General features: G+C 42.8%; 1 protein-coding gene across 1 annotated transcript in view; it reads right to left on the bottom strand.

The window, feature by feature from the left end:
- Positions 1–13,046, bottom strand: part of LOC132581483 (dynamin-1-like protein) — a 45,561-nt gene that overhangs the window by 9,217 nt on the left and 23,298 nt on the right. The window contains 3 exon segments of the mRNA XM_060252736.1: positions 3,304–3,447; positions 3,555–3,653; positions 5,058–5,147. Of these exon segments, the coding sequence (XP_060108719.1) occupies positions 3,304–3,447; positions 3,555–3,653; positions 5,058–5,147 (333 nt within the window).

Raw genomic sequence — 13,046 nt, 5'->3', positions numbered from 1 at the left:
AATCTTTTGCATTAGAGGTGTGCATCAGGAAAGAATTCAGTATTTTTTAGGTTCGAATATACCAATCCCAAAAAATATCAGTATACATCGATATTCCTGAATCCCAATATCAGTATCATATTGGGATTCGGGAAATAATTGGTATTACCGAATTTATTCAGCTCATACCTTTTCTTCCCTGCCCAAGTTATGCTGCAGCAGCCATGGCATGCCTTAAACTTTAATACCTTCCCTCTCCAAATCACATCCCTGCGGCAGCACACCCCAGTAAGGGAAGGGAAGGATTTAAATGTCCACCACCAGTGCAACTCAGGGAGGGAGGGGAGGGCATGGGCATGGCTTGGCTTTGTAAAAGCCATTTAAAGAGAACGTTCCCTTTAAATGGCATTTGCAAAGCTAAGCCTTGAACGAAGAACCCAGAAGCAGCACATGTTCACCCAGAAGGTGGGTGAACTTGTGTAGCTTCAGCTGAGCCCAAATAAAAGCCGAATAACAATCAGCTTCTATTCAGGGTCAGGTAGATCAGTAGCCAAATCAGATTAGAAAATCACCTCTTGCACGGTCCTTTTAACTGGAGATTCTGGGTAGGGGGTGTGGGCTCAGTATATACAAAGCCGAATAAATACCTGAAAAATACCTTTATCAGTACTTGTTGGATATTTATTCGGCTCTGTATATACCGAGCCCACACCCCTATCCAGAATCTCCAGCACCAACTAAAAGGATCAGGCAGGAGGTGATGTGAAAGATCTCTGCCTGACATCCTGAAGAGCCATTGCCAGTATGAATAGACGATACTGACGAACTGATGAATCAGTATAAATGAGAAAAAAGAGAAAACCCGACACTAAGCAAATTGTGAATGATGAGTCCCACGCTGTAATGTGTCTCAGCCCAAAAGTCCATACGAAGATCTCAGGTTTTATTAACTTTGTTTCAATTATTCCAGTTTTCCACAGTGGTGTGGGCTATAACAAAACTACAATATATTACTATACATTAATTATATACACTCACGAGCAAATTAATATATTTTGTAATTATTATATCAACAGGCTGCCCTTCAATCAAGTAATTCCAAGGTCAGCCTGTTGATATAATAATTATAAAATAATTATAAAATATTATATCAATTTGCACATGACTGTATGCAATTAATGTGTAGTAATATAGTGTCGCAGAGTGGTAAAGCTTTTGTTAAGAGCCCCGTGGTGCGGAGTGGTAAAGCTGCAGTACTGCAGTCAGAGCCGCTCATGACCTGAGTTCGATCCCAGCGGAAGCTGGTTCAGGTAGCTGGCTCGAGGTTGACTCAGCCTTCCATCCTTCCGAGGTCAGTAAAATGAGTCCCCAGCTTGCTGGGGGGAAAGTGTAGATGACTGGGGAAGGCCATGGAAAACCACCGCGTAAAAAGTCTGCCGTGAAAACGTTGTGAAAGCAACGTCCCCCCAGAGTCGGAAACGACTGGTGCTTGCACAGCGGACGACCTTTACCTTTTTTTTTTTTTAATATAGTGTAATTCTGATATAGCCCACACCACTGTGGAAGACTGGAATAATTGAAACAAAGTAAATAATTCGTATGGGCCTTTTGGGCTGAGACACATTACAGCGTGGGACTCATCGTTCATAATTTGCCTAGTGTCGGGTTTTCTCTTTTTTTTCCTCATTGATACAACCGTCACTCCTACAACTCCGTATTGTATAGTACTGAATCGGTGTAAGACAGCTTCACTTTTTGTGCGTGTGTGATGCTGCCTGCACCAACCCTCCGCCAAGACCCAGCGTTCGAGTCCCGTCCTGCCCTCCGCCTATCGTCCCGGACCCCAGCTGACCGTGTCTAGCAGGTTGACCGCGTAGGCTCGGCTCAGACTGGAATGCAGCGAGGCCTGGGAAGACCCTTTGGCTTTGTCATCCCTGCCGACCTCCTCTGCCTTCTCACTTTTCCACTGCTGGGCACCGTCAGGGAGAGGTTCGTTCTGTGCAAACAGCATGAAAAGAAAACTGGTGGTTCAGCTAACACTGGGGGCCAGAAGAAAGTGTGTAATATTTCCTGGCTGTGTGTTCGTGTGTGTGTTGTTGTCGTTTTTTAGAGAGAGGTTGTCATGATCTGTGCAGGACTGGGAGACAAGGCCTAGGGAGGCCTTGGCTTAAAGGCCAGTGTGGGAGTAGAAAGCAGACACAGCCCACAGTCTCCACAATGCTTGGCGCCCGCTGTAACCAATCAGGGTCCAGGGATTGTGTGAGGAGATGGATACCTAAACTCTGTGGGCTGTGGAACTGCGTTCTTTTCTCTCACAGAGTCAGGCTGGGAGGACAGTCTGCGGCTGAGAGAAGGCTCCCTCACTCAGAAGGCAGAGCGAGTCACAGGCAGTCGGCCTGGGGGAAAGGGCTGTGGGCCCTGGCGACTAACAGGCTAGGGGGAGTACCGGTAGCCGCGTTAGGGTTTATTTTCGTTTTCCTTTATCCACTGTTATATCTGTTAAGCACCTTGCCTTCTTGAAATACCCATCCCTGTATTAATAAAGCTTTAAGTGTTCTCTGCCTGGTCATCACGCCTGGTGGTTTTCTCTCTCCGCTTAAAGGGGCGTTGCGGTTGGGTTTGGGAAGGCACTCTGGGCCTTCCCAAGGGACCACCGATCCACAGTCGTGGCAGTGTAAGGCAGCAAGCCACAGAGTCCACGACAGACGTAATGGCGGGCTTGACGGCTTCACAGGGAGCGAAGACGGGGCGCAGCTAATTGCCAACTAGGAGGGCTCTCCGGCCGACAAAACCTCCCTCCGATAAAAGAGAGATCAAAGAGATAAACTACGCAGACCTCTTTAGTTTGCTGCTCGGGCGTTCTCTGCTGACTGGTAGCTTTACAGACACGTCCCGAGTTGGAGCAATCTAACTTGGGAATTTACAACGTCGCTCTTGGCTGCCTCTGGAATCCTGATAAGGATTAGAACTTGACCTCCTCTGCTTCTTATGACAGGGGTGGCCGGGGGTAGCTCTCCAGAGGTTTTTTGCCTACAACTCCCACCAGCCCCAGCCGTTGGCCGTGCTGGCTGGGGCTGATGGGAGTTGTAGGCAAGAAACATCTGGAGAGCTACCGTCGGCCACCCCAATGGACATTATTGTCTACAGCCAAAGAGAGATTTTGTTTTGAAGCCCAGGTAAGAAAGTCCTTGACCTGAGGCCCCAGCTCAGTGGTACCGCATCTGCTTGGTGTGCAGAAGCACCGACCGTGTCGTTCCCCCCCACAAACATCCCGCATCCCAGCCCCGTTCTGCCCTCCGCCTATCGTCCCGGACCCCAGCTGACCGTGTCCAGCAGGTTGACCGACTGCGATCGGCTAGGGCTGGAATACAGCGAGGCCTGGGAAGACCCTCTGGACTTGTCGTCCGTGCTGGCCTCTTCCACCTTCTCGCTTTTCCACCGCCGGGCACCGTCGGAAGAAAGTTCGGTCTGTGCAAACAGCGTGAAAAAAATCCCGGTGGTTCGGCGGACTTCGGGGGGTCAGGGGAAAGCAAATTTTTTTTTCACGTGAATTAATAGGGAGAGGGTAGGCACACCTTGGAGCTGCTCACGGAGGCGGTGACCGTGGCCGTGTCGACAAAGTCTGGGTGTTTGGTGTTGATATAGGCCAGCTCAATAGCCACCAAGCTGTGGACCTAGAAGGAGGCAGAGAGCACCATGGGTGGGGCGCTGATGGCATCGTAGAATCCTAGAGTTGGAAGGGACCTCCAGGGCCATCCAGTCCAGCCCCCTGCACAATGCAGGAAACTCACAAATCCCGCCCCCTAAATTTACAGGCTCCATTGCTGTCAGATGGCCATCTAACCTCTGTTGAAAAATCTCCATGGAAGGAAAGCCCACCACCTCCCGAGGAAGCCTGTTCCACTGAGGAACCCCTCTAAACTCACAAATCCCTCCCCCTAAATTCACAGGATCCTCATTGCAGTCAGAGGGCCATCTAGCCTCTGTTGAAAAACCTCCAAGGAAGGAGAGCCCACCATCTCCCGAGGAGGAAGCCTGTTCCACTGAGGAACCCCTCTAAACTCACAAACACCTCCCCCTAAATTCATAGGATCTTCATTGCTGTCAGATGGCCATCTAGCCTCTGTTGAAAAACCTCCAAGGAAGGAGAGCCCACCACCTCCCAAGGAGGAAGCCTGTTCCACTGAGGAACCGCTCTAAACTCACAAACACCTTTCCCTAAATTCACAAGATCTTCATTGCTGTCAGAGGGCTGTCTAGCCTCCGTTGAAAAATCTCCAAGGAAGGAGAGCCCGCCACCTCCTGAGAAAGCCTGTTCCACTGAGGAACCGCTCTAACAGTCTGGAAGTTCTTCCAAATGTTGAGCCAGAAACTCTTTTGATTTAATTTCAACCCATTGGTTCTGGTCCTACCTTCTGGGGCCACAGAAAACAATTCCTCACCCTCCTCTATATGACAGCCCTTCAAGTACTTGAAGATGGTGATCCTATCACCTCTCAGCCGCCTCCTCTCCAGGCTAAACATCCCCAGCTCCTTCGACCATTCTTCATAGGACTTGGTCTCCAGACCCCTCACCATCTTCATCGCCCTCCTCTGGACCCGTTCCAGCTTGTCTATCTCCTTCTTAAAATGTGGTGCCCAAAACTGAACACAAGACTCCAGGTGAGGTCTCACCAGAGCAGAGTAAAGTGATACCATCACATCACGTGATCTGGACACTAGACTTCTGTTGATACAGCCCAAAATTGCATTTGCCTTTTTAGCCACCGCATCACACTGTTGACTCATGTTAGCGTATGATCCGCTAAGACCCCTAGATCCTTCTCGCACATACTACTGCTAAGGCAAGTCTCTCCCATTCTATAACCATGCATTGGATTTTTCCTACCTAAATGCAGAAACTTTACATTTCTCCCTGTTAAAATTCATTTTATTGGCTTTAGCCCAGTTTTCCAGCCTGTCAAGGTCATCCTGTATCCTGTTTCTGTCTTCAACTGTATTTGCAACCCCTCATCCTGATCTAGGGAAGGGGGGCTGAATCCCTCGCTTCTCAAGGCAGAGAAGTCCACCTTCCTTACCATCTCGTTGGTGATGGGCACCCTCCGGCGAAGGACCCCCGTCACCACCTCCACGATGGCCTCGTGCAGCTTGGGGAAGCGGAGCAGCTCCTGAGAGGGAGAGTCAGAGCAGAAAAAACAGAACGCTTATTTCATTGTTAATCTGTCCTCTAATAGCTTAGACCATGGGTGTCAAACGTGCAGCCTGAGGATCAGATCAGGCCCCCGGAGGGCTCCTATGAGGCCCACAAGCAACTCACTGTCATCTGCTTCCTTCTCTCTCTCTTGCTTCCAAGAGCCAGTTTGGTGTAGTGCTTAAGTGTGCGGACTCTTATCTGGGAGAACCAGGTTTGATTCCCCACTCCTCCACTTGCACCTGCTGGCATGGCCTTGGGTCAGCCATAGCTCTGGCAGAGGTTGTCCTTGAAAGGGCAGCTGCTGTGAGAGCACTCTCCAGCCCCACCCACCTCACAGGGTGTCTGTTGTGGGGGGAGGGAGGTAAAGGAGATTGTAGGCCACTCTGAGACTCTGTCCTTGAAAGGGCAGCTTCTGGGAGAGCCCTCTCAGCCCCACCCACTTCACAGGATGTCTGTTGTGGGGGAGGAAAGGAAAGGAGATTGTAGGCCGCTCTGAGACTCTGTCCTTGAAAGGGTAGCTGCTGTGAGAGCCCTCTCAGCGCCACCCACCTCACAGGGTGTCTGTTGTGGGGGAGGAAGGGAAAGGAGATTGCAGGCAACTCTGAGACTCTGTCCTTGAAAGGGCAGCTTCTGGGAGAGCCCTTTCAGACCCACCCACCTCACAGGGTGTCTGTTGTGGGGGAGGAAGGGAAAGGAGATTGTGAGCCGCTCTGAGACTCTTCAGAGTGGAGGGCGGGATATAAATCCACTATCTTCTTCCTTCTACGTAACAGCTTGCTTTGCCAGGCTTGCTCAATCGCTCAGGAGCTACAGAGCAAAGCCTCTGTCTTCCCCATTGGCTGACCAGCAAATGAAGCAACTTATGTACAAAAGCTTGCAATGCCCAGCCATTTCATGTTTTTTCCTGGGTCTTAGGCTCAAAGCACAAACCATGAGGTTTCACTATGGATGTCAAATAAATCAGGCTTGCAACTTATATATATATATATACACACACACACCTGAACAACACCGGAAGAGCATAATCAAGATCGCTACAGCACAGACATTGTCCCCAGATTTTGATGCAATAATTCAGAGCAAGCGGTGTCAGTTACAGAATGTTAAATAAAATATTGCAAGAGTGCTCATCTTTTAAGCATATTTTAAGTATTTAAAACATCTTTAAGGATGGGCGGAGCGTCGCCGGGTAATGGTGGACGCAAATTAACACAGCTCCTTTCCTTCCCTCCGAAATCCTGGCCCTATTGCTAAATCGCAGACTTTAAAAACAGCCCCAAATGGGAAAACCTTTAAAGAACAAAGCAAAGGCTAAGGAAACTCCAAAACTGAGAACGAAGAAGGCGACAGAGATGACCCAGTCGGTAAGGAAGTTTTTTCCCCTTAACTCCTCACCGGGGCGGGAAAACCAAGAGGCCTTAGCTATGGCAACAGGACAACTTTCCCCCGGGACTGAGCAGTTGCAGATGGACGAGGCTCCCTTAACAAAAAAAGACATTTTGCAGCTTAAAGAAGACATACATACCTTCTTTAAGGAATCTATGCAAAGCTGGCTAGCTCCAATAAACAAAAAACTTGAGGAGATGGAGAACGACATGGAAGTAACTGCCAAAATGGCCGAACAAAAGGCAGAAGCCTCACTTACATTGCAAACAGAAATAAAGCAAATAAAAATTAAAGAAACAAGGCTGAATGCAAGAATTATAACGCTTGAAAACCGTTGGAGAGCCTATAATTTGAAGCTCAGAGGGATTAATGAGGGCGCGGAAGAAGAAATGGGTATTTTACCCTTTATTAATAAATGGCTGCTGAAGGTGCTGGGCCGAGAAAATAGCACAGCTCCTGAGATTGTAAAAGCCCTACGTCTGGGACCGCCTGCCTTAGCAAAGAAAGGAAGGCCAAGAGATATATTGGTCCAGTTCGCATTTCCCACAACGAGAGCTAGACTACTTCAGGAATCTAGGAAGAAAGATGCCTTGAGTCATGAGGGCCAAAGAGTACTAGTCTTATTAGACTTGCCACCAGAAGCCATAGAAAAAAGAAGGAACTTGAAATTCTTCGCAACAAAATTGTACACTGAGAACTTTCGATTCCGTTGGAGCCCTGTTTCTGACATTATAGTGTACAAAGGAGGGGCTCTACTAAAAGCATCAGATCTAAAAACGGGAAAACTGCTTTTAAAGAAACTGAACATTAAACTATCTCGAAGGGAAGAACAAGAACTACAAGCTCTTTCGCCAGACATAGAGGAAGAAGAACAAACCCCTACTGACACATGAACTACTAATAAACTGACAATGCATATGAGAACAAGAAAAAAAGAAAAAAGAAGATACAAGAAGAAGTTATTATACTGTGTAATATTTAAACTTTAAGTATGGTTATTAAGTTTTATAGTCAGAAACAGTAATTTCCAAAACCACTAGAGGGCAGTGTTAGTTAAGTAATTCAGATAGAACCTATGCAAGTATTTTAACTAGCATACTGTAGAGTGCAAGTCATGTTAAAGTGTAGTGTGCAGATATTGGGTATGTGTATTAGGTTCTATTGTTAGAAGAAGTAATGCAGTGCTAGTTAAGTAAATCAGATGGAACCTACGTATATTCTTTAACTAACATACTGTATAGTGAAAGTCAAGTTAAATATTATTTTATATGAATTTTAATTGGTTTAAATAGTAAGGGAGGGGGGAAAGTAATTTGAGTTAAAATTGAATGGGGGTACGATTATATGTAGATTAAATATGAAAAGGCATTTATGATATGTTTAAATTGAAATGTGGAGTTTCACTCAGTCTGCTTATATCTTTACAGGAGGGAAGGGGGGAACGTTTACTTTGTATTGTTGCCTATGGAGAAAAGTTGTGACGTTTGAACAACGCCCCCGGATAGTGGTAATAGGTTTACTTTTACTTTTCAGATAAGAAAGCACTGTAACAGCTTTCTTTGCTCTGTTTGGTATTTGTAGGGGAGGAGTTTCTGAAAAGTTTCCCCTAATTAGGGAAGTTAGTTTAAAAAGTTGTTTTTTAAGATAAGTTTTGTTGTGTGAGGTGGTGGGTTGTTGTAACACTACTGAGAATTGTTGTCATTGATATATATATATATATATATATATATATATATATATATATATATATATATATATATATATATATATATATATATATATATATATATATATATATATATTTTATTATTATTTTTTTTTTGTCACTCTCTTTTTATTTTCTATTTTTATTTATCTTTGTTAGTTAGATTGGAAGATGACACGCCCATATAAGCTCCTCAGTTGGAACTGTAGAGGTCTCAATAATATTGTAAAACGTAAGAGACTACTGAACACTATGCAAAGAGATAGAGCAAATATAGTATGCCTACAGGAGACGCATTTAAAAAACACAAATGGAAAACTATTGTCCACAAACTGGTTTAATCAAAGTTATTTGGCAGCAGGAACATCAAAATCTAGAGGAGTAGCAATTTTAATATCAAAATCAGTACCTTTCCATTGCCAAAAGGTAAAAGCAGACCCTAGAGGTCACTATATTTTTATTAGTGGAGAATTGGACGGCCAGCCACTAACAATAGCATCTTTGTATGCCCCAAATGTGAACCAAAAAGAGTTTTTGAAAACTACTTTACAACTATTGTCTGAATTTCAGAAAGGAGAAATAATAATTGGTGCCGACCTAAATTACATATTGGACCCTAAATTAGACAGAACATACAAAATGGGGAAAAAAATACTGAAACCAACAGGTATACAGAATATATTAGATACATTTAATTTGATGGACATATGGCGTGCATTAAACCCTGGAGTAAGGCAATATACTTATTACTCCACCGTTCACCAAATTCATACAAGAATTGATTATCTTCTAGTGAGCAAAAAGTTGGCTAACCAAATCCAAGAAGCAGATATAGGCCCCCGTACAATCTCAGATCACTCCTGGGTTACGGGATCATTTACCACTCAATCTGAAGACAAACAGGGATACCATTGGAAACTAAATAAATTATTGCTACAAGATGAACTGATTTGTAAAAAAATTTCAGCAGCGATAAAGGAATACTTTAAATTTAACACCACCAAGGATGTAACACAAAGCACATTGTGGGATGCTTTTAAAGCAGTTATTAGAGGGCAATTAATTGCAATAGCTTCCACTCATAAAAAGGAAAGACAATCACTAATACTAGACCTTACGAATAATATCAAACATATGGAACTGCAATATGCAAAAAAAGGAGGGAAAAAACTGTTAAGAACATTAGAACAGGAAAGAAAAAAATTGGAACTATTGGAAACATTTCAAATACAAAAGAACTTATTGATACCCAATCAAAAATATTTTACTAAAACACCTAAATCGATAAAACTACTTAAACAGAGGACCACACAAACGAGGGCCTCCCATCTTATCCATAATATGCGAAATCAACAGGGATCCCTAGTTACTAAGTCAAGTGATATAATTCAAGTTTTTCAGAAATTCTATCAAAAGTTATACGAATCAGAGAACCCAAAACCTGACAAAATTAAAGAATATCTTACTTCAATAAACTACAATGTTAAAATATCTTCGGAACATAAGGCATACTTAGAACAAGATATAACTCCTCTGGAAGTCTCTGAAACCTTAAAGCATATTAAAAACAATAAGGCTCCAGGCAGGGATGGTATCCCTATAGAATTCTATAAGGCCGTTGATCAAGAGCTGCTAGACCCTTTGGTTCACACCTGCAACTCGGTCATGTACAATGGAGAAATGCCTAACACGTGGTCCGAAGCAAGAATTACAGTAATCCCTAAACCTGGAAAAGACAAACAAAACCCAGCCTCTTTTAGACCTATCTCAGTTCTAAACAATGACTTTAAAATATTCTCTGCTCTGATGGCCAATAGATTGAATAATGTCATCACAGAATACATACATAATGACCAATCAGGTTTTATCCCCACAAGAACGTTAACGGATAATATCCGTAAAACAATGGACTTAATATTTTTGGGGAAACAAAGACAGGAAGAATCAGTTCTTTTGGCCATCGACGCAGAGAAGGCCTTCGATAGGGTGGAGGTCCCTTATTTAATTACTTTATTACAATACATGGGTTTTGGTCAGAAATTTTTAACTTCCATTAAAACTTTATATGCAAAACCTAAAGCACAAATCTATATTAATAATTATAGATCTGAGGACTTGGAGTTGCATAGGGGTACAAGACAGGGTTGTCCCCTGTCCCCTATACTATTCGCACTTTCTATAGAACCGCTGGCCTTTGCGGTACGTCAGGAGAAATCGATAACTGGCATATCAGTAGGAAACGAAGAGTATAAATTGAGTCTATTTGCCGATGACGCAGTTTTTTATGTTACAAACCCCCTCCAATCTATTTCATCACTATTAAATCATATCCAAATATTTAGTGGAATATCAGGTTTTAAGATAAATTATACAAAATCTGAATTATACCCTATCATAGTGTCTCCAAATACTAAATCAATTCTACTAAACGCCTTTCCGTTCAAATGGGTTCAAAAATCGATTCGGCACCTGGGTATACAAATACCATTAAATTTACAGGACCTCTATGCGGTCAACTACAAAGTAATGGATAGTACCATTAAACTACAATTGGAACAGTGGAGTAAATTAAATCTGACGTTGTTAGAAAAAATTGATATGATTAAGACCTTTGTTCTTCCTAAATATTTATTTCTATTTTATAACCTACCCTGTTATATTTCAACTAAGGATTTTGGAGAAAGACAAAAGTTTATTTCTAAATTTTTATGGTCAAACAAAAAACCAAGATTTCAATTTAAATTAATGACAAGACCAATAAAGCAGGGAGGGCTAGGTCTACCTAATTTAGAAGCTTATTATTTAGCTGCGAATTTAAAAAACATATTAATGTATGCAATAAAGTACTGCGGAAAACCCTGGGTAAAAATTGAGGCATCATATCTAACAGATGACCATTTATGGGAAGCCATTTGGAACAACCCTAATGACAGACACTTTGCCGCAAATAATAACCCATACTTAGCTCTGACTTTAAAACTTTGGGATAAACACAAAAAAACTTTAATACCATCCACTTCGCCGATGGCAAGCTTTCTGGGTCAAGCATGGTTTAAACCAGGACGTGAACCAGGGGATTTTAAAATTTGGAGAGAGGCAGGAATATACCAGTTCCAAAATATTATTAAGAATGGACAAATGCTTACTAAAACACAATTGGAAACGCAATTTAAAATATCAATCCCATGGTTTCAGTACCAACAAATACATTTCATCTTACATAACCCCAGAATTGTAGAAGTGATAGACAGGCCATTAACAACTTTTGAAGACCTGTTAAAAAAGAATACAGAACGAACTAAAACATTAACGTCGACTATATACAACTTAATTAATGCTAAGGACTGGTCTGATATTACAACCCAACAGAAAGCTTGGGAGAAAGACTGTGGTATATCCTTCTCCCTGGAACAATGGCAATCCATTTGGGAATCTCCACTTTACACCACCTATTCATTAAATGTGAAACTCCAAAACTACAAGCTGTTTGCAAGATGGTACTTGACACCTAAAAAGCTTTTTTTGGCTCACATAAAACCAACTCCAGATTGTTGGAAGGGCTGTAAGCAGGAAGGGTCGTTTTTACATTGTTGGTGGCTGTGTCCAGAAATTAATAAATTTTGGAGAGAAATTAAACACATAGTTGATATTATTGCAGCTGAAGATATCCCCTTCACTCCAGAATCGTTCCTTTTGAATTTCTGGCCCAACTCAAAACTTTCTAACTTGAGAAAGGAATTAATAAGTCTTTTGATAATGGCGGCAAAGTTACTGATTGCTCAATTTTGGAAAAGAGATGCGTCCCCTACAACACAACAATGGCTGACAAAAATATGGGAGGTAGCAGCTTTGGATAAACTGGCAATACAAATAAAAGCAATGGAGCCACAAAGGAAGAATAATAATTTTATTAAAAAATGGTTTCCGTTTTTTACTTATATAAATTTAGAAGAGGATCCTCAAAAATATGTACCAAAAAAATATATTGATTTTTCATATTATTGAGTATTATATTTAAAAGAATGATAACTTATTGTTTGGATTTATGGACATTTACTGTTATAAAGAATAAGAGGAGACTTACAATAATCTACGTATAACTGTTACATAGTTGTTCATCTTTCAAGAAATGTTGAAATGTTTAAATGTTAAAAGTGTATTCGAATTATTAATTGTTGTTAAAATTAATAAAAATTTAAAGTTTAAAAAAAAAACATCTTTAATTGTGTTTTTATCATTTATAAAGTTTATATCTCTGCTACCTGGTGTTACATTTTATGACCCACATGGCCCAGCCTAACAAGGTCTCATTTATGTCATATCCGGCCCTAACAAATGAGTTTGACACCCCTGGCTTAGAAGCTTCACTGGCCCTGATCCATGAGAAAGGCAGGGCATAAGCGCTGTAAATATTAATTAATCAATTAACAGTCCCTAGTGTGGTTTATAGAAGTTCTAGAGCAGGGGTGTCAAACTCATCTTGTTATGAGGGCCGGATCCGACATACCGTATTTTTCGGACCATAAGACGCACTCCCCCCCCCCCAAAAAAGTGTGGGGGGGAAGTGTGTGCGTCTTATGGTCCGAAGGTACGTACCTTCCGGGGGGGCGCGATCTGCTGCCTCTTCCTCCGATCCGGCGCTTCCCCCGCGCCTGCCTGCCTGGCTCCATCTTCTTCAGGCAAGCGCTGGGATCGCTCCACGTGGCCCCACCGCAAACCCAGCGCTTCGCACGTGCCGGCTGCAGAGGGGGCAGCGTGCTTCCTCCTTGCCTGTGCGCCTAG

Source organism: Heteronotia binoei, chromosome 13 (assembly GCF_032191835.1).
Source record: "Heteronotia binoei isolate CCM8104 ecotype False Entrance Well chromosome 13, APGP_CSIRO_Hbin_v1, whole genome shotgun sequence".
Lineage (NCBI taxonomy): Eukaryota > Metazoa > Chordata > Lepidosauria > Squamata > Gekkonidae > Heteronotia > Heteronotia binoei.
Note: the sequence above shows the minus strand (reverse complement) of the source record. Positions and strands in the feature narration are given on the sequence as shown.